Source organism: Sus scrofa, chromosome 9, assembly GCF_000003025.6.
Source record: "Sus scrofa isolate TJ Tabasco breed Duroc chromosome 9, Sscrofa11.1, whole genome shotgun sequence".
In the NCBI taxonomy this organism is placed as follows: Eukaryota; Metazoa; Chordata; class Mammalia; order Artiodactyla; family Suidae; genus Sus; species Sus scrofa.
In genome coordinates, this window is record NC_010451.4 from 52,701,359 (window position 1) to 52,726,793 (window position 25,435).

At 42.6% G+C, this 25,435-nt stretch overlaps 1 protein-coding gene across 2 annotated transcripts; it reads left to right on the top strand.

Annotated features, from left to right (window-relative positions):
• On the top strand, positions 3,202 to 23,608 carry EI24 (EI24, autophagy associated transmembrane protein). 2 transcript variants are annotated; one of them, XR_002335716.1, is made up of 12 exons: positions 3,202 to 3,365; positions 6,121 to 6,233; positions 10,046 to 10,191; positions 11,377 to 11,437; positions 12,748 to 12,814; positions 13,831 to 13,955; positions 14,541 to 14,660; positions 15,001 to 15,112; positions 15,790 to 15,901; positions 16,317 to 16,391; positions 18,558 to 18,930; positions 23,047 to 23,608. XR_002335716.1 is itself a non-coding variant. In XM_003130045.4 (11 exons), the coding sequence occupies exons 2-11, from the start codon at positions 6,192 to 6,194 to the stop codon at positions 18,718 to 18,720; spliced, it is 1,023 nt and encodes a 340-aa protein (XP_003130093.1). In that variant the 5' UTR covers positions 3,202 to 3,365; positions 6,121 to 6,191; the 3' UTR covers positions 18,721 to 20,029. The 2 variants fall into 2 exon arrangements, 1 of the variants encoding a protein (XP_003130093.1); XM_003130045.4 differs by lacking the exon at positions 23,047 to 23,608 and having other exon boundaries at positions 18,558 to 20,029.

The following is a 25,435-nucleotide window of genomic DNA, read 5'->3' on the forward strand; positions in this document are numbered from 1 at the left end:
ACCACTAAATCTTATTATTTGGAAAGAGTCTGGCAAATAAAGGGCACTCAGTAAATATAAAGTTTATCTCTTGCCATTTCTCCTCCTATTCTATTCCAGCCACAATGAACCAATTACAGTGCTCTAAATACGCTGGGTAGCTTCGCCTGTGCTTTTTCCTGAGTAAAATTCCCTTCCCATCCTTTCTTCCCTTTGCTAACTCATTGTCCTTCAAGACCTTGTTCTTATCACATTGCATTATCTTGTCTGTTTTCCCACTAGAGAGAAGCAAGTTGTGGGCATCACATATCCAATACCTAGCCAAGATAAACAGAGAACAGGCATTAGGTAAATGTTTATATAAATAACTAGGAGCTTGTTAGAAATGCAGAATCTTGGAGTTCCCATCGTGGCGCAGCTGAAACAAACCCAATTAAGAACCATAAAGTTGTGGTTCGATCCCCGACCTCACGCAGGAGATTAAGGGTCCGGCATTGCCGTGAGCTGTGGTGTAGGTCACAGATGTGGCTCGGATCCTATGTTGCTGTGGCTGTGGTGTAGGCCGGCAGCTGTAGCTCTGATTAGACCCCTAGCCTGGGAACCTCCATACGCCTCAGTTGAAGCCCTGCAAAGACAAAAAGACCAAAAAAAAAAAGGCAATTCAGAATCTTGGCTCTCACGCCAGATGGACTAATGAGAATTGTATTTAGCAAGGTCTCCAGGGGATTGGCTTTCACTTTAAACTTTGAGGAGTGCTACTTTTTTTTGTTTTTGTTTTTTTGTTTTTAGGGCTGCACTCGCAGCATATGGAAGTTCCTAGGCTAGGGGTCAAATCAAAGCTACAGCTGCTGGTCTACACCACTGCCATAGCAACACAGGATCTGAGCAGGCCTCCAAGGCCAGGGATCAAACCTGCATCCTCATGGATACTAGTCAGATTCCTTTCTGCTACACCGCAACGGCAACCCCCAGGAGTGCTACTTTAATGGTGATAATTCAAAGCCTCAATTTCAATGGGAGGCTTTGAACCATAAGGGAAGGTAGTGGTAAAGAAAAAGGCATGGATGGTTCTGGGAATCTGGCAAACCTGGGTGGATTTTTTTCCCTTTTTTCTCTTTAGGGCTGTACATGTGTTGGAGTTCACGCTGTGGCAGAGCAGAAACGAATCTGACTAGGAACCATGAGGTTGGGGGTTCGATCACTGGCCTTGCTCCGTGGGTGAAGGATCTGGCATTGCCATGAGCTGTGGTGTAGGTTGCTGGATGCAATTTGGACCCTGTGTTGCTGTTGCTGTGGTGTAGGCCTGCAGCTAGAGCTCCGATTCAACCCCTAGCCTGGTAACCTCCATATGCTGCAGGTGCGGCCCTAAAAAGCAAAAAAAAAAAAAAAGAAAAAAAAGAAAAAAAAAGAAAGAAAGAAGGAAAAATTTCTTCTATGTAGTTCCTTATAATAAACAGTCGAATATATATTTCCTCATATTGATACTGGAAAGATGATATCAGAATCCGGGATCTTGTTCATAGCAGTGGAAGAGTGAACTCCTGAACACACAGGCAGCAAGCAAGCAAGGTCTTTATTAAAGAAAAGCAAATAGGAGTTCCCGTCGTGGCTCAGTGGTTAACAAATCCAACTAGGAACTACGAGGTTGTGGGTTTGATCCCTGGCCTTGCTCAGTGGGTTAAGGATCCGGCATTGCCGTGAGCTGTGGTATAGGTTGCATACGCAGCTAGGATCCCGAGTTGCTGTGGCTCTGGTGTAGGCTGGCGGCTACAGCTCCGATTCAACCCCTAGCCTGGGAACCTCCATGAGCCGGGGGAGAGGCCCAAGAAATGGCAAAAAGACAAAACAAAAAAGAGAAAACAGAAAAGCAAATAGCCTCCAGGACAGCTGGGAGAGGGGAGAAAAGCCCTCTTTCTCTATTGTCCTATAGGGATTTTATCTGTTAAAGGTGGGGAGGGGCACCAAAGTGGGCTCCAGAAAGATGTGGTTTTCTCCCATTGGCCTTGTTCGAATTACCTATATCAGTCTTTGTCCGATAGGGCTTTTGAGGTTGGAAAAGTCCAGAAAGTTCCATGGGCTTTTTTTTTGTCCTTTTCCTTCACCATTCGTCATTCCTTTTTTATCAGTTGAAGAGTGGGCTGAGACTCACATTTTCTATAGCAAAATCTGTGGGGAATGCGCATTTCTTATAATAAAACAAGGTGTGTGGAGATGTTAACTCCCTGGAGCCCTTAAGCCACAAATGTTAATCAGTGGCCATATCAAAGAATGCATCGAAGCCCATGCTCCTACACCGACTACCTGAGTTAATATTCTGCCTCAATATGGGGCCAAAAAGAAGTTTAGGAATGTCTCCTCTTTGTAATGACTTTAGTCATTGTGTAAATCAAGCAATAGACTTATAACAAAAGGAAAATTGAGTGGATATTCATAGATCTTTTCCCAGGGAGAAGAGAGTTAGGATGCCTGAGTATTTGTTCTGCCACTGACTTTGAGTAAATTAGTTCACATCTGAGCTTACATTATGTAAGACTATACTAAATAGCTGTAAAAACCGGATTCTTTAAGTGGCCCTAGGGGTAGCAAGTCTAAGCACAGCTAGAGGTGAAGGAAAATAGAAGTGGAAAGAAGAAATGGGGAGTGAGATACAGAAAGCTGGGAACAGGGGAGAAAAAGTTTATATGTGAGACTTGATGGTTCAGTATCAAGAAATTGCTGTCCCTGGGGTAGAGACGGCCTGGTGGGAATAGAGATGGAAAACAGTTTTATTTCTCTTTGCTTTACCCTTGTTAACTCAGTCAACACTTTGCTGTCAGAGTACATGCCTTATGTAGCCGAGGGCATGGCGGCTTGACCTATTCTTAATCACTGTATTCTTATTCATTCAGTGAGCTTGATTTAAACACCTGATGGCTTACTACCCTTTGGTTACTTTAATAAATCTCCAAGAAAAAAGACCAAGATGACTTCTGCATTATATTGTTCCGTGGTTAGACTTCAAAAGAGAAGAACAAGCAGCCCTGGGGAATATATGGGAGAGGGCAAAGCACAAGACATGCTATCAGAAAGGATGGCATCCCACCTCGGCGGGTGAACTGCCTCCCAGGAAGCGGCGCGGATCTGGCGGGCACGGTGAAAGGACTGCATTTCCCAGGCTCCGTCGCCCTCGAGGCCCCGCCCCCTTCGCCCAGGCTGCTGGACTCGGCTCCCTCCCGACTTCCCAGCGGCCCCGTGCGGCCCGGGCATGCCCAGTGCGGGCACAGCGGCCCCGGCCCTGGGAGCGCCCGGGCGGGAGCTGGCGGCTGGGCGCCGAGAGGCGCGGAGAAGCGGAGTGGGCCTGCGGAGGGCGAGGAACAGAGCCAGAGCCGTGGCGGCGAAGCTGCGGGGTAAGTGCAGCTCGGCGGAGCCAGGCCCTGGCGCCGCTCATTCTATGCGTAGTAGGGGTGGCAGGGGGTAGTGAGGGCGTGTGAGGGCAGCAGGGCCCGGGTATGGGGCCGAGAGGTGCGGACAGGGACTTCGGGAGAAGACCCTTGGAGGGAACCTTGCTGCGGCGTCTGGGTAGGGCCGGGGCGCGGGACACAGCCCGCAGCCATAGGCAAGCCTCTTCCCAGGTGCGGCGCGGCTATCTTTAGCTCCCGTATGATGGGAGATGAGCGTGCCCCGCGCCTCGTGCACGACTGTGGCTGCGGAGGGAGCCCAGCTTCCAGTTGGAATTGCCAAGTAGCTGCGGGGGAAGACCGGTCTGAAGGGACCATGGGGACCCCTGGGCTCTTAGCAGTCCCGGGAGCCTGGTGGGAAGTGAAGATGCTTACCTTTAGTGCACCTGCAGTAGGGATCTGACAGCCTCTTGCTTTCCGCGCTTGGGTTTAGCGACTTAGAAATGAAAGTACAGGGCTGTTCCTCAGTAGATGCTTAATAAGTTCTCATGACTGTTGTAGGAATTTAGCGGCCAGCCTCATGTACAGGCTTAAGAGACATTTTTGTCCAAGGGATGCTCGAGTTAAACAAAAATCCTCATTGCAGAGCTTGAGTAAAATGACCGGATTGAGGGGTTAGAACGCCGAGGGTTTGACGTTCGCTGTAGCCTTTGACGTGTTGTCATCTTGGGCAAGCCATTTAACTTCAGAGGCTCGGTTCCTCCCTCTGTAAAACGATGTGGACCAAGCGCATCTGGTTTCCTTCCACCGTAGTTGGATGGTTCCCTCCTTGTCTGGTCTCAAATTGTGGCAGGTTGCTTTTCTCCATGCCTCAGCTTTTTGTCAAACCGGATCATTGACCAAATATTTCTGTAGGAAGGCTGCTAGAATCTTCACATAAAATCGAAGTGACTTGTCCTTCAAAGGCCACAGTTGTCAGTAGGTAACCTTCCACTTGGTACTTTGCAGAAGCCAGGTGTTAATGGCCATGGTTCAGATAACACAGCTATTCTCCTTGGATTAGGACCATCGTTTCTCAAACTGTCAGTGCCCTGTGAGAAATCCAGACTAAGTAACTGGCTTCCTTAAACTCCCAAACTAGCTCATTCTGTAGTGGGATTATGTTTCTATAGAAGTTAAGTTTTTATTTTCACGTTATTGAGCTTTATACTCAAAACCCATGAAGAATTTTTAATACCTTTAATTTACAGATGAGGAAGCAGCTGGAAAAGAATGAATCCCTGATAATCTTTAGAATCCCTGATAATCTTTAGAAACTAGTGTCATAATTGAGCCTTAGCTATTCACCTGGCAGTGAGTTTTATCACTCAGGCCTTTTTGTTTTTAAGTGGAAACATTAACAAAAGTTTCTTACCCTTAGAGACCTCTCTGCCTGAGTGAGTGAATCTGTGTAGGACTTGACCCAAGGAGTAGATGGTATATGTACAGTGTTGTGCAAATGGCCTTCTTACTACTATATCCCCTGATCTTCCTGTTCTGGGTGGCAGTAGTCCAGTTGGGTCAGTAAAGTACAGTTGGTGAAGTGGTCATCAGGGAAACTGTGATTATGTTTTGAAATTTGAGGTTTATTTAAGCTGCCTGTGAAATTGTCATTAGGGTCTATTTTTTTAATTGAAGATACCCTAGATTGGTTTAGTCAGGTTTGAAAATTTTAGAATCCCAAGTTCTTAATTAAATTTTTGATATTGGTTTTTTCCATTCACCTTAAACACATAGTGTTTTAAGAATAGTGTTTTCAGAATATATATACATGTGAACTTTCAAGTTATTTTATGAAGCTAGATTTCTAGCTCACCTAAGAAATAAATAAAATGGGAAGGCTGTAGTTAAAGAATATTTATACATGTGAACTTCACTTTTTGGTCTGGTTTAAAATTAATTATTTTTTGCCTGCTTGTTAAAATTGTGCATGTATGTATATATTTAAAGTTGGAAAACAAGAAAGGCATATTTATGGGTCTTTGGGAGAAATTTCATATCATACGTTAAATTTACATGGATTCTGAAAAGCCTGTGTGTGAAGTACATATTTAGTAATTTTTGTTAGAACTTTCATCTTGTTCTTGCATTTGCATTCAAGTAATAAATATTGCTTAAGAGGATGTTGAAGTGTAATTATCACCCATCTCAAAATCTCAAATCTCCAAAATACATGGGACATGGAGGGATAGTTAGGGATGTCAAGGTCCAGAGAAGACACTACTCCATGTAACAACATATTTACCCCATGTAAACGTGAAAGGATGGCAAGTGATTTAAAAAGTACTGATCTTGGAGTTCCTGTTGTGGCTCAGTGGAAACAGATCTGACTAGGATCCATGAGGATGCAGGTTCGATTCCTGGCCTCACTCAGTGGGTTAAGGATCTGGTGTTGCCATGAGCTGTGGTGTAGGTTGCAGATACACCTCGGATCTGGTGTTGCTGTGGCGTAGGCCAGCAGCTACAGCTTTGGTTCGGCCCCTAGCCTGGGAACTTCCTTATGCTGTGGCTGCAGCCCTAAAAAGACCAAAAAAAAAAAAAAAAAAGTAGTGATCTCAGGTTTTTCAGCAGTTATAGGTATAATTTCCCTTTAATTCATTGTGCTTTTGTCTACCTAAGTGCTGGAATCTACTCTACTCCTATATGTGGAAAATGTCATCATGTACACATGTACAGGGAGTGACCTGAAGATAAATATTTTTCCCTGATTATGCTCTCTTTCCAGGTCCCTCATGATGAAAGATTTGGGGACACTTCTCTCTCCTTTGTGTAGTTGGTAGTTTGGGTTGTGAAGAGATGGCTGACAGTGTCAAAACCTTTCTTCAGGACCTTGCCAGGGTAAGTACATCAAGTCATTTTTTTACCTTTTTGCTACAGGAACTGACTAGGAAATGCTTTAAGTATATTTGAAATTTTTATTATATTTGTTGGGTTCTTTACATACAAATTTTCATTCTAATCCATACTACTCGAGAGAGGTGTTATCCCATATCTTGCAAAATCTTGGGAGGCTTGTCTAGTGAGTGTCTCTATTATTGGTTTTTTTTTTTTTGTCTTTTTTAGGGCCACACCTGTGGCATACAGAGGTTCCCAGGCTAGGGGTTGATTAGAGCTACAGCTGCTGGCCTCTGCCACAGCAACACCAGATCCGAGTTGTGTCTGTGACCTACACCACAGTTCACAGCAATGCTGGATCCTTAACCCACTGAACAAGGCCAGGGAGTGAACCTGCAACCTCATGGATACCAGTCAGGTTCATTACTGCTGAGCCACAATGGGAATCCTTATTCTGGAATCATTTTACACTTGCAGAAAATTTGCAGGATCAATTCTCCTATATTTTTCACCAGCTTCTTCTAATGTTAACATCTATGTAACTTGATTTTTACATTGGTTAAAATCAAGCAGTGAACTGATACAATACCATTACCTAAGGTACTTTGTTTGGATATAGATTATAAAACCTATCTTTTCTCACATTCTACAAGGTGGAGATGATGATGCTTTAAGAAAATGTTCCATAAAGATCTGTTTAGGACCTGCTCACCCAAATGATAAATAGCATAAAATTCCATTATGGTGGATGTCTGAGGCCTAATGCCCTAGTTGTAGTCCCTGTAGCTTTATTCCTGGGAGTGGGAGAGTGGCCAGTTCTAATGGGGAGTGGAACTCTTCCTCAATGGGACTATTTAAAAGTTTATTACTTTTGAGTGAAAGAGGGGGAAGGGAAGGAATATCTTAGAAGGGCCCATGGGAATTCATGCAGTGTGGTCTGTTTTTAATACCTATGTCCTTGTCTTTGCCATTCTTGTATACTAACCTTTAACCCTGGATCAGTTATACAACATACACTTGATGTGTTTGTCTGCCCCACTAGACTATGAGTATCTCAGAGGTGGGTGTCCTCCTGTCGTTCTAGCACATACTAGGCCCTGAGCCACTTGGTAGGTTTTTGTTCGTTTTGTTTTTGTTTTTGTTTTGCTTTTAAGGGTCATACCCATGGCACATGGAAGTTCCCAGTCTAGGGGTCAAATTGGAGCTGTAGCTGCCAGCCTACACCACAGCCACAGCAGCAGGGGATCTGAGTCATGTCTTCAACCTTCACCACAGCTTACGGCAACGTTGGATCCCCGACCCACTGAGCAAGGGCAGGGATGGAACCTGCATCCTCATGGATACTAGTTGGATTTGTTTCTGATGCACCACAATGGGAACTCCTGGCCCTGACCCTCTAAACTGAACTATCTTAAATGTTTAAACTATTCGTGGAATAATTAGAAGTTAAAAAGCAAAATAAGATTAAATTTACTTAGAGATAAAAGATTAGGTGCACACTGCCAATTTATGTTCCTATCTGTGGGTAGTTCATGTACTTGTCCATTTCTCTGTATCCCAGCAGTTTCTTTCTTTCTTTTTTTTTTTTTTTTTTGTCTCTTTGCCTTTTCTAGGGCTGCTCCTGCGGCATATGGAGGTTCTCAGGCTAGGGGTCAAATCGGAGCTGTAGCCGCCAGCCTATGCCACAGCCACAGCAACGCAGGATCCGAGCCGTGTCTGCAACCTACACCACAGCTCACGGCAACGCCGGATCCTCAACCCACTGAGCAAGGCCAGGGATTGAACCCACAACCTCATGGTTCCTAGTTGGATTCGTTAACCACTGAGCCACGACGGGAACTCCCCATAGCAGTTTTCTCTATAATTTCTTTTTATTCATAACAATAGGTGAAAATGCCATTCTTAAATCCAGGCTGGACTTTGCTTCCAGAATGCCTTTTTCTGTTCCTTGATGAAGTTGAATACCACAGTCCTTTCCACTCTACTTTTTTTTTTTAATTACAAAATCTGTTGTGGAACCTACTAAACTATAACTCTGTGTGTGTGTGTGTGTGTGTGTGTGTGTGTACTTTTCTTGCTGAGTTATAAGTTTCTTGAGTGTTTCCACATGATGTCTGGCTCATGGAAGTTGCTCAATGTGAGAGTGGGTGGATGAATGAGTGTAGTTCTTTGAACTGGGTAATAGGCAGTTCTGATGTTTGTAGTAATACCAATAACCTTTCTGCTGTTGAGGCTTTTCCAGTTACTGATGAGTGTAGTGACTTATCAACTTAATAATCCTTTCCTCCACCACACACTGAAGATGTTCTCCTCCAGAATGTCTTATGTGGCATGCTCTTACGCTACAGCTTTTCACACTTTTACAGTGATTATTTCTTTGTGTCTTCTTTTACCCCTGGTCCAGCCCTGGTCCTTTCTAGAGACCATGTTTAGTTCACCCTTATATTGCTAGTTTAGTACAGGATATACATCATACTGCAGGCATTCAGTTGGTATTAGGAGAATATAGAGGAGGACAATAGCTTAGCTCCATAGTATTGGTAAGTGTTGGAGGGATTAGAAAACTACTATTTTGCAACCATGTTATTCAAGATTGGTTTGGGCAAGAATTGTAAATTGTTGTTAAATTTGGGAGTGAGAACTTAATGAGCAGAATATTTACCTGGTCTCAGCTATCTCTGCCTACAGGTTACTTACTAGTTGCAAGGGGAGAAATTTGCAGCCCTACGATGGAGCTGGATAACCCTTTGACTGAAAATGTAAAATTGACATCACCAGCAAGGACAGACAGATATCAAATGCCTCTGGATGTAATAGTAATACCTAGAAGGGCACACCATCTCTTAATGTGATATTTCTGCCAAAAATATGTAACATGGGCTCTAATTGTGAGGAAACAAACCTACATTGAGGGCTTACCATAAAATAACTGACCATAAATATTTCAAAAAGGAAGATAGGTTATGAAGCTGTTCCTTTTTTTTTTTTTTTTTTGTCTTTTTTTGCCATTTCTTGGGCTGCTTCTGTGGCATATGGAGGTTCCCAGGCTAGGGGTCCAATCGGAGCCGTAGCCACCGGCCTACACCAGAGCCACAGCAACGCGGGATCTGAGCCGTATCTGCAACCTACACCACAGCTCACGGCAACGCCGGATCCTTAACCCACTGAGCAAGGCCAGGGATCGAACCTGCAACCTCATGGTTCCTAGTCGGATACGTTAACCACTGAGCCACAACAGGAACTCCAAGAAGCTGTTCCTGATTAAAGGAGACTAAAGAGATATGAGAGCTAAATGTAACATGTGATTCTGAACTGATTTCTGATACTTGAGGGGTAAAAATGCTGTAGAGGGTATTACTGGGACAAATGGGAATATTGGAATATGGACTATAGATTAAACTTTCAATATTTAATTTCTTGTATAGACAATTATATTATTATATAAAAGAATATAATTGTTCTTAGGAAATACACACTGAAGAATTAAAAGTAAAGACATGATAAAGTAGCAACTTACACAGATGACCCAGAAAAATAACATGAACATTTGTGTAAATAATACTAATAATGTGGCAAAATATCAAAAAAAGGTATTAGGGGACTTCCTATGTGGCTCACAACAGAAACGGGTATGAGAAAGTTCTCTTTTCTTGCAACTCTTCTGTGAATTGGGTATTATTTCAAAGCAAAAATACCAAGGCTGCCTTAAGCTATGTACCAAACCAAGTACAAGGATTTCCGCTGATATTTCACTTTACGTAACTTTGGACAGCCTTCTGATCCATAATTTTCCCTCTTAATACTCTTGTCTACAGGGAATCAAAGACTCCATCTGGGGAATTTGTACCATCTCAAAGCTAGATGCTCGAATTCAACAAAAGAGAGAGGAGCAGCGTCGAAGAAGGGCAAGCAGTGTTCTGGCTCAGAGGAGAGCCCAGAGTATAGAGAGGAAGCAGGAGAGGTAAGGAGGGGAGGCTGGTGTTGGACAACATCTGATGAACCCCCTTGGGGGCACTTTAGGAAGTGATAGATCTTTTTTTTTTTTTTTTTTTTTTGTCTTTTTGTCATTTCTAGGGCCGCTCCCACGGCATATGGAGGTTCCCAGGCTAGGGGTCCAATCAGAGCTGTAGCCACCGGCCTAGGCCAGAGCCACAGCAACGCGGGATCCGAGCCGCGTCTGCAACCTACACCGCAGCTCACGGCAACGCTGAATCATTAACCCACTGAGCAAGGGCAGGGACCGAACCGGCAGCCTCATGGTTCCTAGTCGGATTTGTTAACCACTGCGCCACGACGGGAACTCCTTTTTTTTTATTTTTTTATTTTTTTTTATTTTTTTTTTGTGATAGATCTTTAGTGTAGAATTCAGACACTGCATAGTGACCTGGAGTTTTAATACCCCATTATTTGTTTTTTGGTAATTTCTCCCCCTAAAAATGTTACAGGTGATTTCCCCCCACTCCCTTCACATTGAATTAAGCTGGAGTCTAGCAGTAAGCCTAGTTCAAAATGTCATGGTGTTTAAAAAATACCAGAATGGTAAATAGAGAACCACAAGGAATTATTTGTTTTTTTGTTATTGTTGTTGTTCGTTTTTTTGCCTTTTAGGGCTGCACCTGCGGCATATGGAGGTTCCCTGGCTAGGGGTCCAATCAGAGCTACAGCTGCCAGCCTACAGCACAGCCATAGCAGTGCAGGATCCGAGCCATGTCTGCAACCTACAACACAGCTCACAGCAATGCCAGATCCTTTACCCACTGAGCGAGGCCAGGGATTGAACCCTCAACCTTATGGTTCCTAGTGGGATTCATTTCCGCTGCACTAGGACAGGAACGCTAAGGAATTGTTTGGATTGGTAGGTACTTCTGGAAGTACCTATGTGGATTTTGATAGAGGGGCCTTAGACATCCTCTTCTCTTCTCCAGTCCTGGATTTTAGAAAATGTAGTTTTTTCCTTCTAAGAGAAACTGCTTCTTTTGAAACATTTTTAGCCCTTTCTCATTGACTTGAGAGAACACTGGGAGAACAATAGGTTCTGGGAAGAGAATGGTGGTTCCAACAAAAGATATGAGGAGGACAGCTACTGAATGACAATATGGAAATAGCCTAAATGCCTTTTAAGTTAAATACATATGGTCTTTTCCAGTGAACCACGTATTGTTAGTAGAATTTTTCAGTGCTGCGCTTGGAATGGCGGAGTATTCTGGGTAAGTTCTTTTTTCCTCAGATTCCAGCTGCTTTATAAGTATGTTCATTCAGTTTGTTGCGATGTTAATGGTTCTCAGCTGTCTTCTTGAAACTCAGACAAGTAGCTTTCACCTGCTGATTCACGCCTAAGGCCATAACTCAGGATTTTGTGCACCTTCAGTCATTTTATTCCCACTCAGAGAATATTTGTAGGTGAACGTCAGGAATGGCCCTGGATGTACATTTTTTCTTAAATCACTTATTCCCAAATTCTGATGTTATAGGTAACAGTTTCTCTTGACGTTGTTGAACATTTTGATTGAGAACAACTATGGGGGCTCAGAGGGGAAGGACAGATGGATACTGGTTCTCCTTTGTCTGGTCATAGCAATGTACTAGAATTAATTACTATTGAAGTTCATACCAGAAGGTTGCTTACAATTAACTGAGAACCAACCTAGGCTAAAGTGAAATTTGAGCACTTTGAAGAACAGCTAGTCAAATATTTTCTTTGACTTGAAATTCGGTATAATTCAACTTTTTTTTTCTTGTCTTTTTAGGGTTGCACCCACGGCATATGAAAGTTGTCAGGTTAGGGGTAGAATCAGAGCTGCAGCCATAGGCCTGTACCATAGCCACAGCAATGCCGGATGCTTAACCCACTCACTGATTGGGGCAGGGATTGAACCCGCATCCTCATGGATACTAGTCGATTCTTAACCTGCGGAAACTCCCTCAACTTGTTAATCTAAGCACTTCACAGATGTTCTTAGGTGTTAGCTTTAATTAATAAAATATTACTGTGTACTTAGTGTATGCCTGAATTTTGGCTGGAATGCTAATTGAAATGTTCTATGCCCCCAGAAGTTTTACTGTTTTCACAGGCAGTGTCAGGTTTCTACCTCTCAGCTGGAGAATTGGGAAACAGAGATGAGTCCAATTTTGGTGCCTCTTCAGGCTTCCAAATTTACAAAAGATGGTTCCATCTGGAAATAGTTCCCCTGAAACTATGAACTCTTTTTTTTTTTTTTTTTGGCTTTTTAGGGCTGCACCCACGGCATATAAAGGTTTCCAGGCTAGGGGTCTGATCGGAGCTACAGCCGCCAGCCACAGCTATAGCCACAGCAACATCAGATCTGAGCTGTGTCTATGACCTAGACCACAGCTCAGGACAACGCCGGATCCTTAACCTATTGAGTGAGGCCAGGGATCAAACCGGCAACCTCATGATACCTAGTAGATGTGTTTCCGCTGTGCCATGACGGGAACTCCAGAACTCCTATTTTAAAGAAGGGCTTCTGATGTTTTCCTTGTTGCTTCTCTCCTTTAGTTCAGTCTCCTCTTGTTTTATCGAGTGTTTATTCCTGTGCTTCAGTCAGTAACAGCCCAAATTATTGGTAAGTATGTACACTGCTCTGTGCTGTCTGCCTGGGGTGGAGTTGGGAGATGTTTCCTCTGTGTACTTCCTCTGTACTGAGAGCTGTGGATTTTTTTTTTTTTTTTTTTTTTTTTGTCTTTTTGCCATTTCTTGGGCCGCTCCCATGGCATATGGAGGTTCCCAGGCGAGGGGTCGAATCGGAGCTGTAGCCACTGGCCTACGCCAGAGCCACAGCAATGCGGGATCCTAGCTGCGTCTGCGACCTACACCACAGCTCATGGCAACACTGGGTCGTCAACCCACTGAGCAAGGGCAGGGATCGAACCGCAACCTCATGGTTCCTAGTTGGATTCGTTAACCACTGGGCCACGATGGGAACTCCTGTGGATATTTTTAACTCAACTCTCTCGACAGCCCTTTGAATGGGTATTGTTATAATTTTATTTTTATTTATTTTTTTTTGTCTTTTTAGGGCTGCACCCACGGCATATGGAAGTTCCCAGGGTACTGGTCAAATTGGAGCTGTAGCTGCCAGCCTACACCACAGCCACAGCAACTCTGGATCCTTAACCCACTGAACAAGGCCAGGGATTGAACCGTACCCTTATGGATACTAGTTGGGTTCCTTACTGCTGAGCCGTAATGAGAACTCCATAGGTATCATTTTATTGATGAGGAAATTGAAATTAGATAGCAAGGTTGAACCACTAGTAAGTGGTAGAGCTGGGGTTTAAACCCTGGGTGTTTTCCTGCATACAGTGTACTGTTAGTTATTGATATCTCAGTTACCATCAGGTAAGCAGGTTGGTCTCGAGGGTAAGCATTACATATCCATGGCTGCTCTGAATTGGCACTATAGCCAAAATTTGGTTTGTCTGTGAAGAATTAGACTATCTGAAATATCTTCTGCTAGCAAGAAACAAAGATGTATGTGTGTGTGTGAGAATAAATAGTTACAGCCTACGGGTCATATTTTTGGTCTTCTGGTGAAAGCTAAAACCCAGTTAAACTAATAGCCCTTTCCCCCTTTCTTAGGTGATCCGTCACTACATGGGGATGTTTGGTCCTGGCTGGAATTCTTCCTCACATCAATTTTCAGTGCTCTTTGGGTGCTCCCCCTGTTTGTGCTTAGCAAAGTTGTGAATGCAATTTGGTTTCAGGTAGGTCCAGGGCAGAATGGAGTCTGGCTACTATGGCATGATGGGGTCGCCACTTGGCAGATTTCAGTCTGTGAAGTTAGTGTTATGTAGGGAGTGATGTCACAGCCTTAACTTTTCTTTTTTCTTTTTTTGTTTTTTGTTTTTTTAGGGCTGGACCCATGGCATATGGAGATTCCCAGGTTAGGGGTCAAATTGGAACTATAGTAGATGGCTTACACCACAGCCACAGCAAGGTGGGATCTGAGCTGCCTCTGTGACCTACACCACAGCTCATGGAAATGCTGGAAACACTGAACGAGGCCAGGGATCGAACCCGGATCCTCATGGATCCTAGTCAGGTTCGTTAACAGCCGAACCACAAAGAGAATATCAGCCTTAACTTTTCTTGGTCAAGCATCCTGTGTGTGATCTTGGTCCTTTTGTAAAATGGAATTATTTTCTAAGGTGGCCCTAATATCTCATGGCCAGATGTCCAGGGGCTTTTCTTACCTGGCAGGTCTCAAGGCAGATCAGTGATCTTAGCTTTGGGGATGGATGTGGAGGCCATTTAATTCATGTTTCGGTGAGTTCCTTTCTCTCTTACAGGATATAGCTGATCTGGCATTTGAGGTATCAGGGAGGAAGCCTCATCCATTCCCTAGTGTCAGCAAAATAATTGCTGACATGCTCTTCAACCTTTTGCTACAGGCTCTTTTCCTCCTCCAGGTGAGACTGGCCTTCTGGGCAGATTTTAAAAAAGATTCACTAGAGGGAGCTTCACAGAGAAGGGTATTGCATTTATACTGAGCAGATATGTTTATGGGTGGTAATGATTTTTAAGTCATTTTTTCATAGAAACAACTAGAGACTTTTAGAATCATAAAATGATAAACATGAATTTGCCTGCTCTTCTCTGCCACCCTGAGCATTCTCCACTTGCCTGCTAGTTAGGAACTCGAGACGCAACTATCAGGCTATCTAGGCAGAGTGATGTCTTAAGAGTGGCAGGTGAAAAGCTTTAGATCTGTGAAGCTTTGGAATTAAGATTGTCATACTTGTTCTTCAGGGGATGTTTGTGAGTCTCTTTCCCATCCATCTTGTTGGTCAGCTGGTTAGTCTCCTGCATATGTCTCTTCTCTACTCACTATACTGCTTCGAATATCGTTGGTTCAATAAAGGTAAGCCTGTCTAAAGAAACTTGGAACTTGGAGACCAAGTTTGGAAATGGTGTTGCTAAGTAGACTTCTTAAATTCTTCAATACTTAGGCCTTTGGCAAACCATCATTGGGATAAAGCAGCCTTTTGGCAAGTGGGAATTTATATTTGGCCTAGGGGGGTTTAACCCTTAACTTCAATGCTGAGGGATATAGCAATGCAGCATTGCCCTTATGGTGTTTAATGTGTCGAAGCTCTGACAGAACCATAATATGGCATAAATGAGCATGGGTTACTCAGCATTAGAGAAATTAATTTGACCTTGGTGTGTATAGATTATTTGAGGGATGTTTTGAAAATTCTTGGCATATTTGGGTGTGGATGGTTGATAGAGATTGATTTTTAGAGGGTGGCTACCTTTTTTTAGTATCTTGCTTTTGTTCAATACTAACATGACCAAGGATGCTGGTGTTGTATTTTAGAATTCACTTACCCTGCCAGCTTTGAAATTGTGATTATTGAATTGTAAAAACTTTGCATAGACGCCTTCTCAGATTTGGACATTTCTAATTTATATGCTTCAGCTGTATTCTGAATGGCAGAGATCTGTACCTAAAACTCAAACCTCAAATTCTCTACCATATTAATAATTTGACTAAAAGAAAGTATGTGGCCTAATTGTATTGGCTCCTTGTTTTAGGAATTGAAATGCACCAGCGGTTGTCAAACATAGAAAGGAACTGGCCTTACTACTTTGGATTTGGTTTGCCCTTGGCTTTCCTCACAGCAATGCAGTCCTCCTACATTGTCAGGTAATTTGATTTAGGGACTTGAGGGGACTAATGAAAGTACTCACTGTAGGGAGCACCTTCTCCATGCCTGGTTCTGTGCTCTGCAGGCAGTCTACATTCTTATTGGCCATTGGGAGGTCCATAGGCTTTTTCTCCTTGACGGATAGTCATGGACATTTGTCACCTAATATTAAAAAGTATAGTCTGTATGATCCTATATGCCATATTCTTTCTTATATGTTGCTTCTTGGAACAATGTTAAACATAGCCAGTGTTTAGAAAAATCCTTTCTTTTTAAAAAATGTGTTTGATATATTAAGGGTCTATCAAGCCATGATATTTAGCACTGGAGGTAAAGAACTTAAAGCTTCTAATATCTTCGAAGTCATGGCTGTTTCGAAGGTGACTAATTATTCCTTCCCTTTTTTTGAAACAGTGGCTGCCTCTTCTCTATCCTCTTTCCTTTATTCATTATCAGCGCCAATGAAGCAAAGACTCCTGGCAAGGCATAGTAAGTATTAGCCAGTATTAGCTAAAGGGTAGGATGTTTTTCTGTCTAAAATGTTGGGGCGATAACACTGCAGTTATGTGAATGAGACTTTTTTTTTAATAACCTAACACTGTAGGAAAACATTAATTAGTTTAACGAGAGAAACACTTCTCCAAATTTGGATGTATCTCCAAATTTTCCCCATGGATACATGCACGCGCATCTTTCAAAAATGGATACTATTCTTTTTTTTTTTTTTTTTTTTTTTTTTTTTTTTTTTTTTTTTTTGTCTTTTGTCTTTTTAGGGCTGCAACCGTGGTATATGATGAAGCTTCCCAGGCTAGGGGTCGAATCAGAGCTGTAGCCACCAGCCTTCACCACAGCCACAGCAACGCAGGATCCAAACCACGTCTGCGATCTATACCACAGCTTACGGCAACGCCAGATCCTTAACGCACTGAGGAAGGCCTGGGATTGAACCCGTGTCCTCATGGTTGCTAGTCGAGTTCATTAACCATAACTCCTATACATATTCTTAAAATGTAACAATTCAATGAATAAAGCACTTGTAATACCTGTAGTTAAGCTCATTTTTGTAAGAATGGCCAACCTTTTAAAAATAGTAGGCTGTGGGAGTTCCCGTCGTGGCTCAGTGGTTAACGAATCCGACTAAGAACCATGAGGTTGCAGGTTCGATCCTTGGCCTTGCTCAGCGGGTTAAGGATCCAGTGATGCCGTGAGCTGTGGTGTAGGTTGCAGACACGGTTTGGATCCTGTGTTGCTATGGCTCTGGCATAGGCTGGTGGCTTCAGCTCCGATTCGACCCCTAGCCTAGAAACCTCCATATGCTGTGGGAGTGGCCCAAGAAATGGCAAAAAGACCAAAATAAATAAATAAATAAATAAAAATAAAAATAGTAGGCCATGTGATTTGGCTACATGAATTTATCAATAGTGATAGTAAAACAAAGTATTTTATTTTACTTTTTTTTTTTTTTTTGGTCTTTTTGTCTTTTTAGGGCTGCACCCATGGCATATGGAGGTTGCCAGGCAAGGGGTCCAATCGGAGCTATAGCCAATGGTCTACACCAGCCACAGCAGCATCAGATCTGAGGCTCGTCTGCTATCTACACCACAACTCATGGCAATGCTGGATCCTTAACCTACTGAGTAAGGCCAGGCATCAAACCCATAACCTCATGGTTCCTAGTCAGATTCGTTTCCGCTGCACCACGACGGGAACTCTTTTTGGTCTTTTTTTTTTTTTAAAGTCCATACATGCAACATATGTAAGTTCCCAGGCTAGGGATCGAATTGGAGCTGCAGCTGCAGGCTTGTACCACAGCTCATGGCTATGCCAGAGCCTTAACCCACTGAGCGAGGCCAGAGATTGAACCTGTGTCCTCATGGATACTAGTTGGGTTCACTATTGCTGAGCCATGATGGGAACTGCCAGAGTATTTTAAAGTTTATCTTTAGCAATACTAGCAGTCTGTATTATATTAATGTTTTATCACTTCAGAGAAATGCCCAGTCTTGATCAGTTTTGGTTACTTAACCAAAGTAAGGATACACATTATTAAAAATTTCAGATCTGCTTTGGGTTCTTGCTTGCTCTTATTATTCAGTAAGAAATCAATGTGTATCTTAGTGTAACTGACTTCTTCTTGAAAGTGAAACATAAGAGTTCGTGGTGGCTCAGGTATCCAGCATTACTACTGCTGTGGTGCAAGTTCAATTCCTGGCCTAGGAATTTTCATATGCCAGAAGTGCAGCCAAAAAAAAAAAAAAGAAAAGAAAAGAAAAGAAAAAACACATGATATATGATATCTTCCTATATAGCTTGAAGTTTGTACCCAGAATAGTACTTTTTTTAAAAAATTACTTAATGAATTGAAAAGTACTCCTTAAATCAGAAATAATCTAAAATAGAACTTTATTTCCTCTAAGCCCCAATAGTGCAAATGGTGATTCCACTGCACTCGAGACAATGACAGGACCCAGTGCATTCTTTAGTTGCATATTTAATCTGTGTGTCCAGTATCTGTACTTGCTGGATCAAATTTCAGTTGCCTTGTTTTCTCCTTTATCATTTAAAATTGAAAGTATTCAAAAAAAGTGTCAAATAGTTAAAACAATTTTGATCCATTGTGGGGGTCTAACAAATTGTTTCTCTTTTGCCTTTTAGCCTTTTCCAATTGCGCCTATTCTCTTTGGTGGTTTTCTTAAGCAACAGACTCTTCCACAAGACGGTGTACCTGCAGTCTGCCCTGAGTAGCTCAACTTCTGCCGAGAAGTTCCCCTCACCACACCCATCTCCTGCCAAAGTGAAGGCTGCTGCAGGCCACTGAGTCGCCTGCCATCCAGAGGGGATGGGAGGGGTTGGAAGGACAGGATGCTGTGGCAGCTCTTTTCCTTGTTTGCCTCCCCCACCAGGGAAGGCAGGACCCACCCTGCCAAGGGCCCTGTGCATATTCCCTTCTCTCTGAAGAATCGGGACTTTTATCTCTGGTGCACGTAAGGCAGAATCCTCCTGACACCAGTATGGATTTTAAACACCGGTGAGTCTGAAAGGACCACAGGTTTTTCTGCAGCTCTTTTCTAGCATTTGCCAGCCCCTGTGCCTGGACTGATATGAATACTTTTTCTCCCTGTGCCATTTACCCTCCCACCTCCCCTTCCTGCCTCCCACCACCCTTGGATGAATGGGTTTTTGTAATTCTAGCTGTTGTATTTTGTGGACCTGTTATTTTTGTTTTCTTGTGAAGCACATATATTGGATGTGGGGGTAAAGGAGAATCCATTGCTCCTGGTCACTCCCTTTATAGCCATCACTGTCTTGTTCCTTGTAACTCAGGTTAGATTGTGGTCTCTTGCTCCACTGCAAAAAACAAGCCTGAAGAGATGGGACAGGAGGAAAGATCCCACAGCCAGATCTGCTGGGTTTTGAGGAGGGATTTTCTTTCTTCCCCTTGAAGGGGAAAAAGCTTTTTTCACTGGTACATTTAAAAGTTCCCCAACTACAGGGAGGTACCAGTTTTGGACAAGTGCCACTGCAACACAGAATGCTCAGAGAACCTGAACTTTTAAACTCCAGAGGTCTTTTAAACTTTCCTTTTGGCCACTGCCGGGTCTGTCTGGTATTTCAAAGGAATATTGGGTGCTGCAAATAGGAACTGAAGGGGTAAACTTATTAAACCCATTAAACCTGTGATTGGTTGGTGTCTTCCTGTCATTTTAAAGACTAACTATGGGGCAAGGAGCAGATGTCAAAATACTTGTATGGTTTTTAAGATGTCACATACATGAGCTGGTTTCCCCCAAGTGGGTAATAGTTGAATTTACAAATCGTCACTTCAAGAAACATATTCATTGAACACAAGACTTTTTCTTGGATAATTTGGAAGATTAGTTCTGAAAAATGTTCCCTGAGGAGGTTTGGGTTATGTGATTACAATCATGTTAACATCTTGTGAGCGAATTTGGGATTGAGTTGTTTTAAAGTCTCTACGTACATCTCTTCTGTGTGTTCATGAAGGGAGAGACCCTTTTAGACTTCAACAAATTGAACATCCCCTTTAGGGAAGAGATTGGACATTTGTTTAACAGAACCTTTACTTGGTACATGACAAAATAAAGATTTAAAAATTGTTGCTGGAAGGTGTAAACCACGTTTCAAATAAGATTTTAAAATAGTGGATATTTTGGAAATAGGTGTTTCCAGCTTAAGAACAAAAAATTATAAAAGGCAGTTTAAGATTTCCCTCCAGTATTCCTCTGACATCTCTGGTCGTTTGACAATAGTACTTCAGAGAACTGCTTCCAGTTGATGTGGGGATGGTTTGAAGAAGACCTCAGGATTTTATCAGCTTGCAACTGATCAGTGATTGCCTTATTTAAGATTTAGTTGTTGTAGTTTTAAAAATTATATTAAAACGGCCATATCTTTGCTGCCTGAAATTTTGATCTGTGCCAGCTAAGCTGGTCTTGGCTTAGTTTTGAAGGGTGAGGGAAGGTTGAGTAGATGAAGGCACACAACGTTCAGCACTGTGCCTGGCTATAGAAAATGCTTAAAGTTTAAGTGAGGAGTCTCTACAGTTTTATTAGTGTAACTGAGAGGCCAGGCCTGTACAGAGGCTAGATTACCAAATGTCTATTGTAGATATTCTTGCTCTTATGAGATATACACAGCAGAAGTGTAAACTTCTCTTGCCTTTTCACTAGGCTGTGGGCCCCGAGGGCAATGATTAGGACATTGGGGTCAAAGGGACATTAGGCTCTGTTTTTGTCAAGTCCAGAGTGGCAATTTAGGCAGACTAATAGTAACTGAAAAAGGAGGACACATCACTCACTACAGAAGAATACGAGAGCTTGAGTTTCAGTCATGCAGCCAGAAGGATCTAGAGATTGTGTTGACAAAAGCTCTTTTCAGGGGTAAACATCACAGCTTGGAAAGGTTTGTGTGGTTCAAACCACTATCCTTTTATCCTATCTAGAGCTTGAGTTGTCCATTTTAGCAATTCAAAAAAGTAGGTGCTTCAGACTTAAGTATGTTAAGTCTACTGGAAACTTAAGTGGACAGATTCATGCACTGTCTTATTAAATGCTCTGCACTTAGTAAGGGCCAATTTAAGAGAAATTATGACAAACTGGAATAAACCCAGAAAAGGGCAACTAATGGTTAGGGGTTTGTAAACCACCTTAAAGGATAACATCTGTGGTAATAAAAGGGCAACTATAGTTGTTCGCTGTGTTCATTTTCCCTCCACTTATTTTCTGATTATAGAAGTAGTACGTTTGTTCAGCTTCTGTACTCTGTGTTAACCTCAGTGGAGACTGCTCTGGTAAAGTTATTGGTTCTCCAGTAGTGATGGAAGACTGTTTAGTAGTCATCTCACCCCCTCCCCCCAGTCACCCCAGCATCTTTCTTATGCTATATTCTAAGCCACAGACACAGGATAAAAGGAAGCAGACCTCAGGTCAGTAAGTTAGGCCTTTCTAGCAATGAGAGCCATACATCCAATGAAATGTTTTGGATGGACCTAAAGTGAATCTACAGAACCAGTAAAGGATCAAGTGAGAGGAACAGGTGGCTCAGTCATGTAGCAATCATTTGAGCACCTATCAGGCACTGCAAGGCACTGAGGATTCAAGGGTGAACCAGAAAGATGGGACCAAATGGCACAGTTCGGGAGCCTGAGAAGTAATCAAATTCTTAAAAATTTTGTGTTCAAATAGCTACTATTTTCCATAGGTCTCAATGTTGGGGAAAACATTGGAAATCAGAATCTTTGCATGAGATAAGAGATTATGCCATTTGTTCAGCCCCCCCCCCCCATCGTTGTATTCATTCTCTGATTTCATGTTAAATATTTTTTTTCTTCTTGGGGCCACACCTTGCAGCATATGGAAGTTCCCAGGCCAGGGGTCAAATCAGAGCTGCAACTGTCAGCCTATGCCACAGCCACAGCTATGTCAGATCTGAGTGTGTCTGACCTACACTGCAGCTCATGGCAATGCCGGATCCTTAGCCCACTGAGCAGGCCCAGGGATCAAACTGACGTCCTCATGGATACAAGTCGGGTTTGCTACTGCTGAGCCACAACAGAAACTCCCCATGTTTAAATGTTTTGTTGTACTTTCAGACCTTTGTGGAAAAGAATGATCATTTGGGAGTTACCACTGTGGTGCAGGGAAACGAATCTGACTACCATTGATGAGGACGCAGGTTTGATCCCTGGTCTTGCTCAGTGGGTTAAGAATCCTGCTTTGCCGTGAGCTGTGGTATAGGTGGCAGACGAAGCTAAGATCTGGTGTTGCTGTGGCTGTGGTGTAGGCCAGCAGCTACAGCTCTGATTTGACCCCTAGCCTGGGAACCTCCGTATGCCAAGGGTGTGGCCCTACAAACCACCCCCCCAAAAAGACTACTTCATCATTCAGATAAGTAGTTCTTTACCAGGGGTTAAAATCAGAATCATCTCAGGAGATTTCCTGAGATACACAATAACATCACTTGGCCCTGGGGGAAATTTAAGTAATTCTAAAATGAAAGTTAATTTCTAATAACTTCTCATAGAAACTTGGTCAGCTACCATAAAGTAAGTATAGATTGTTGTGAAAGTAGGACAGAATAGGAAAGTTCTTGGAAATTAAAACAATGTGGAAATAAAATGAGGTGGCTTATAAAAGTGTTGATGAGGCTAAATTAGGGAACAACATAAAATTGAGGCAATTTCTCAGAACAAAGAGCAGAAAGAATAAGACATGGAAAAAATTAAGAATCATGTAGGTGTCCAAAATACCTACATTTGTTTCAGAAAACGAGAACAGAAGCATGGAGACAAGAATAAAATCAGAAAATTCCCTGCACTGATGATGAAAATTGGAATTTTCAGACAGGGCCTGCCAAGTGTAAAGCAATGTGGGGGAAAAAAACAAAAGATGAAATCTCTAAGGAAAAATAGAAGAACAGGTTACTTACAAGAGACTATGACTCACATTGGTATTAGACTTCTCAAGTACACCTCTTCATATTAGAAGATAAAATTGTAATGCCTTGAAAGTGCTTTTATGTGTGCTTATGTGTATGGGATGGGAGGGTCCCAATTTTGTTCTTATAACTAAATCTAGCTATGCTATTAAGGACAAAATAAAATCATTGTTTCCTTTCCATTCAGCTTTTCTGAAAAAGTTACTTGAAGAATCTATTGAAGTGAAAAATACAAAAAAATAGATGACTAATTAAAACACCCAACCAAACAACATGAAACAGTGGAATCAGAAGTGCAATGAGAAGAAATCCTGGTAATACAGCTATGCAGCACACTTGGAAAGGTGGGTTCTGGGGAGAACATCTCCAAGAAGAAAACATATTGTTAATCTGGTCTGCTCCAGATGAGACTGAGATGTGTTTCTTTTGATCGATGATATAAAAGAGGTAAGTAGACACTTCAGGGAAGACTAAAAGCTCATTAGGAATGACAGAATGCCTACAAAGCAAGCTGAAAATAGCATTATTTTAAATGACTGATGGAATAATAAAAAGTTTTTCTGAAACAACCAAACCAAAACTTTTGATCCAATAAGTTAGGAGGGAGAAGGATTAAGAGACACACTGAACTCACATATAATCTCTGGATTTATAATTATTTTCCCTATGACTTTGCCATCCTGAGTCTGATTTTACTTATAGATAAGCTTTTCCCTATCAACTGATATTAAAGGATCATCCTAAAAATAGGCTTGGATTTTATTTTTCTTTTAAGTGAACTGCCCCAGGGGGCAGAGATCCAACCCATGCCACAGCTGTAATCAGAGCTACAGCAGCGACAACCGTATCCTTAATCCTCTGAGCCACCAGGGAACTCCATAAGCGGTTTAGATGTTAAACTTTGTTCTTTAACAGTATATTTTGACTTCTGAAAAAGTTGACTTAATTGTACCATCTAGAAACAAACATTTAAGAAACATGCTCAAGGTGTTCCTGTCGTGGCTCAGCAGCAACGAATCTGACTAGTATCCATGAGGATGTAAGTTCGGTCCCTGGCCTTGCTCAGTGGGTTAAGGATCCGGCGTTGCTGTGAGTTGTGGTGTAGGTCGAAGACGCGGCTTGGATCCTGAGTTGCTGTGGCTGTGGCATAGGCCAACAGCTACAGCTCCGATTTGACCCTTAGCCTGGGAACTTACATATGCCACCAGTGAGGCTCTAAAAGACACCCCCAGCCCCCTAGAAAGAAAGAAACATGTTAAACAATTCAAAAAAAAATTAATCCGAAAGTTAATATCTTAATGTTCTTGAAGCCGTTTTTTTTTTTTAATTTAAAAGATCTAATTTTAATTCTTTTAAAAAGAAAAACTCCTTTTGAAGAAGCATTTACTTGAAGTTCTGCAATTCATTCAGTTTGTTTCCTTTTGTTAGTAAAATTACATTTAACACAAATACAAAAGGAAAAAGCAGATCTTCTGAATCATAACGTCCTGGGGTGAACCTGGTCATGTGAATTTTGAAACATACACGTGATTTTGAAGCAGTGATTTAATGTGCTTTCAATAAATTTGGTCGGCCGCATTCAGAGTAACTGTGAAGAGAAATGAGTGACACTGGCGCTAAATTTGAACAGTTGCCGGATGCTCCTATTTCATTTGGTGTAGCTCTTGCTCACAGAGGTGTGTAGGAAGTAGGAGTGCGTGTCTGAGAGGTGATGGAGCTGGCTGCTGGAACTTCGTCCCCTTCCCTGCCCTCAGTAGCTTTTCTTTGTGAGTGGACAGAGGGAGAACTGAGGCGAGTTAGCAGCTTCCACGAGCACGTAACTTACAAAGGGTGAGCTGACAAAGTACCGCAGGTCTGCAGGCTGATTCCAGGAAGCCTGTCGCATGCATGGGAGGACCGCCTCCGCGGGTTGGTGCACTCAGTCTGTGGCTTAGAATCTTCCAACCAAACTTCGACGATCCTTTTGGCCTTGGCGTGCTTACTCCCGAGGTCGGGCTTAAGAGAGGTAAATGCCTCGTAAAATTTGTCAGGGCTCTGGTCCATCACATTTTCCGGGAGCATCTTCAAAAACAGCTCTTGAGAGAACTGTAAGTCAAGAGATCCTGTACAAGATGTAACGGTCTGGCCCGGGAAGCATTTGAGTTTCTTTGAGAGTAGGTGGGAAGTGTTTCCTTCCTCTTCTTTAATCTTATATTAGGTAACAGTTTCTACCTTTAAAAAACAAAACTCTCAGAAAAGGAGGAGCGCGATCTTAGCACGGCTTTTTGGGATTTGTAGTTTTGGCTTATTCCTTGGCGTAGTTTCCGTTTCTGGTCACATGACTTGGGCTAAACCGTCCGCACCTTCCGCCCGCGACTCCTTTGCGGTCCTCGGACTGACACGTCACTGCTCAGCTCTCAACCAAACTGCTTTGAGCGGTTTCTTCTGCGCCCACGCTCGCACAAGCGGACCTATCACTGCTCGGCACTTGTACGAGGTCCCGCCTTCTCGATCCTAAGTGATTTCTGCATAGACCACTTAAGAAGTGGGAGTGCGGTTTTGTCCACGCCTCCGAGTTTGACAGACAGTTCTATGAC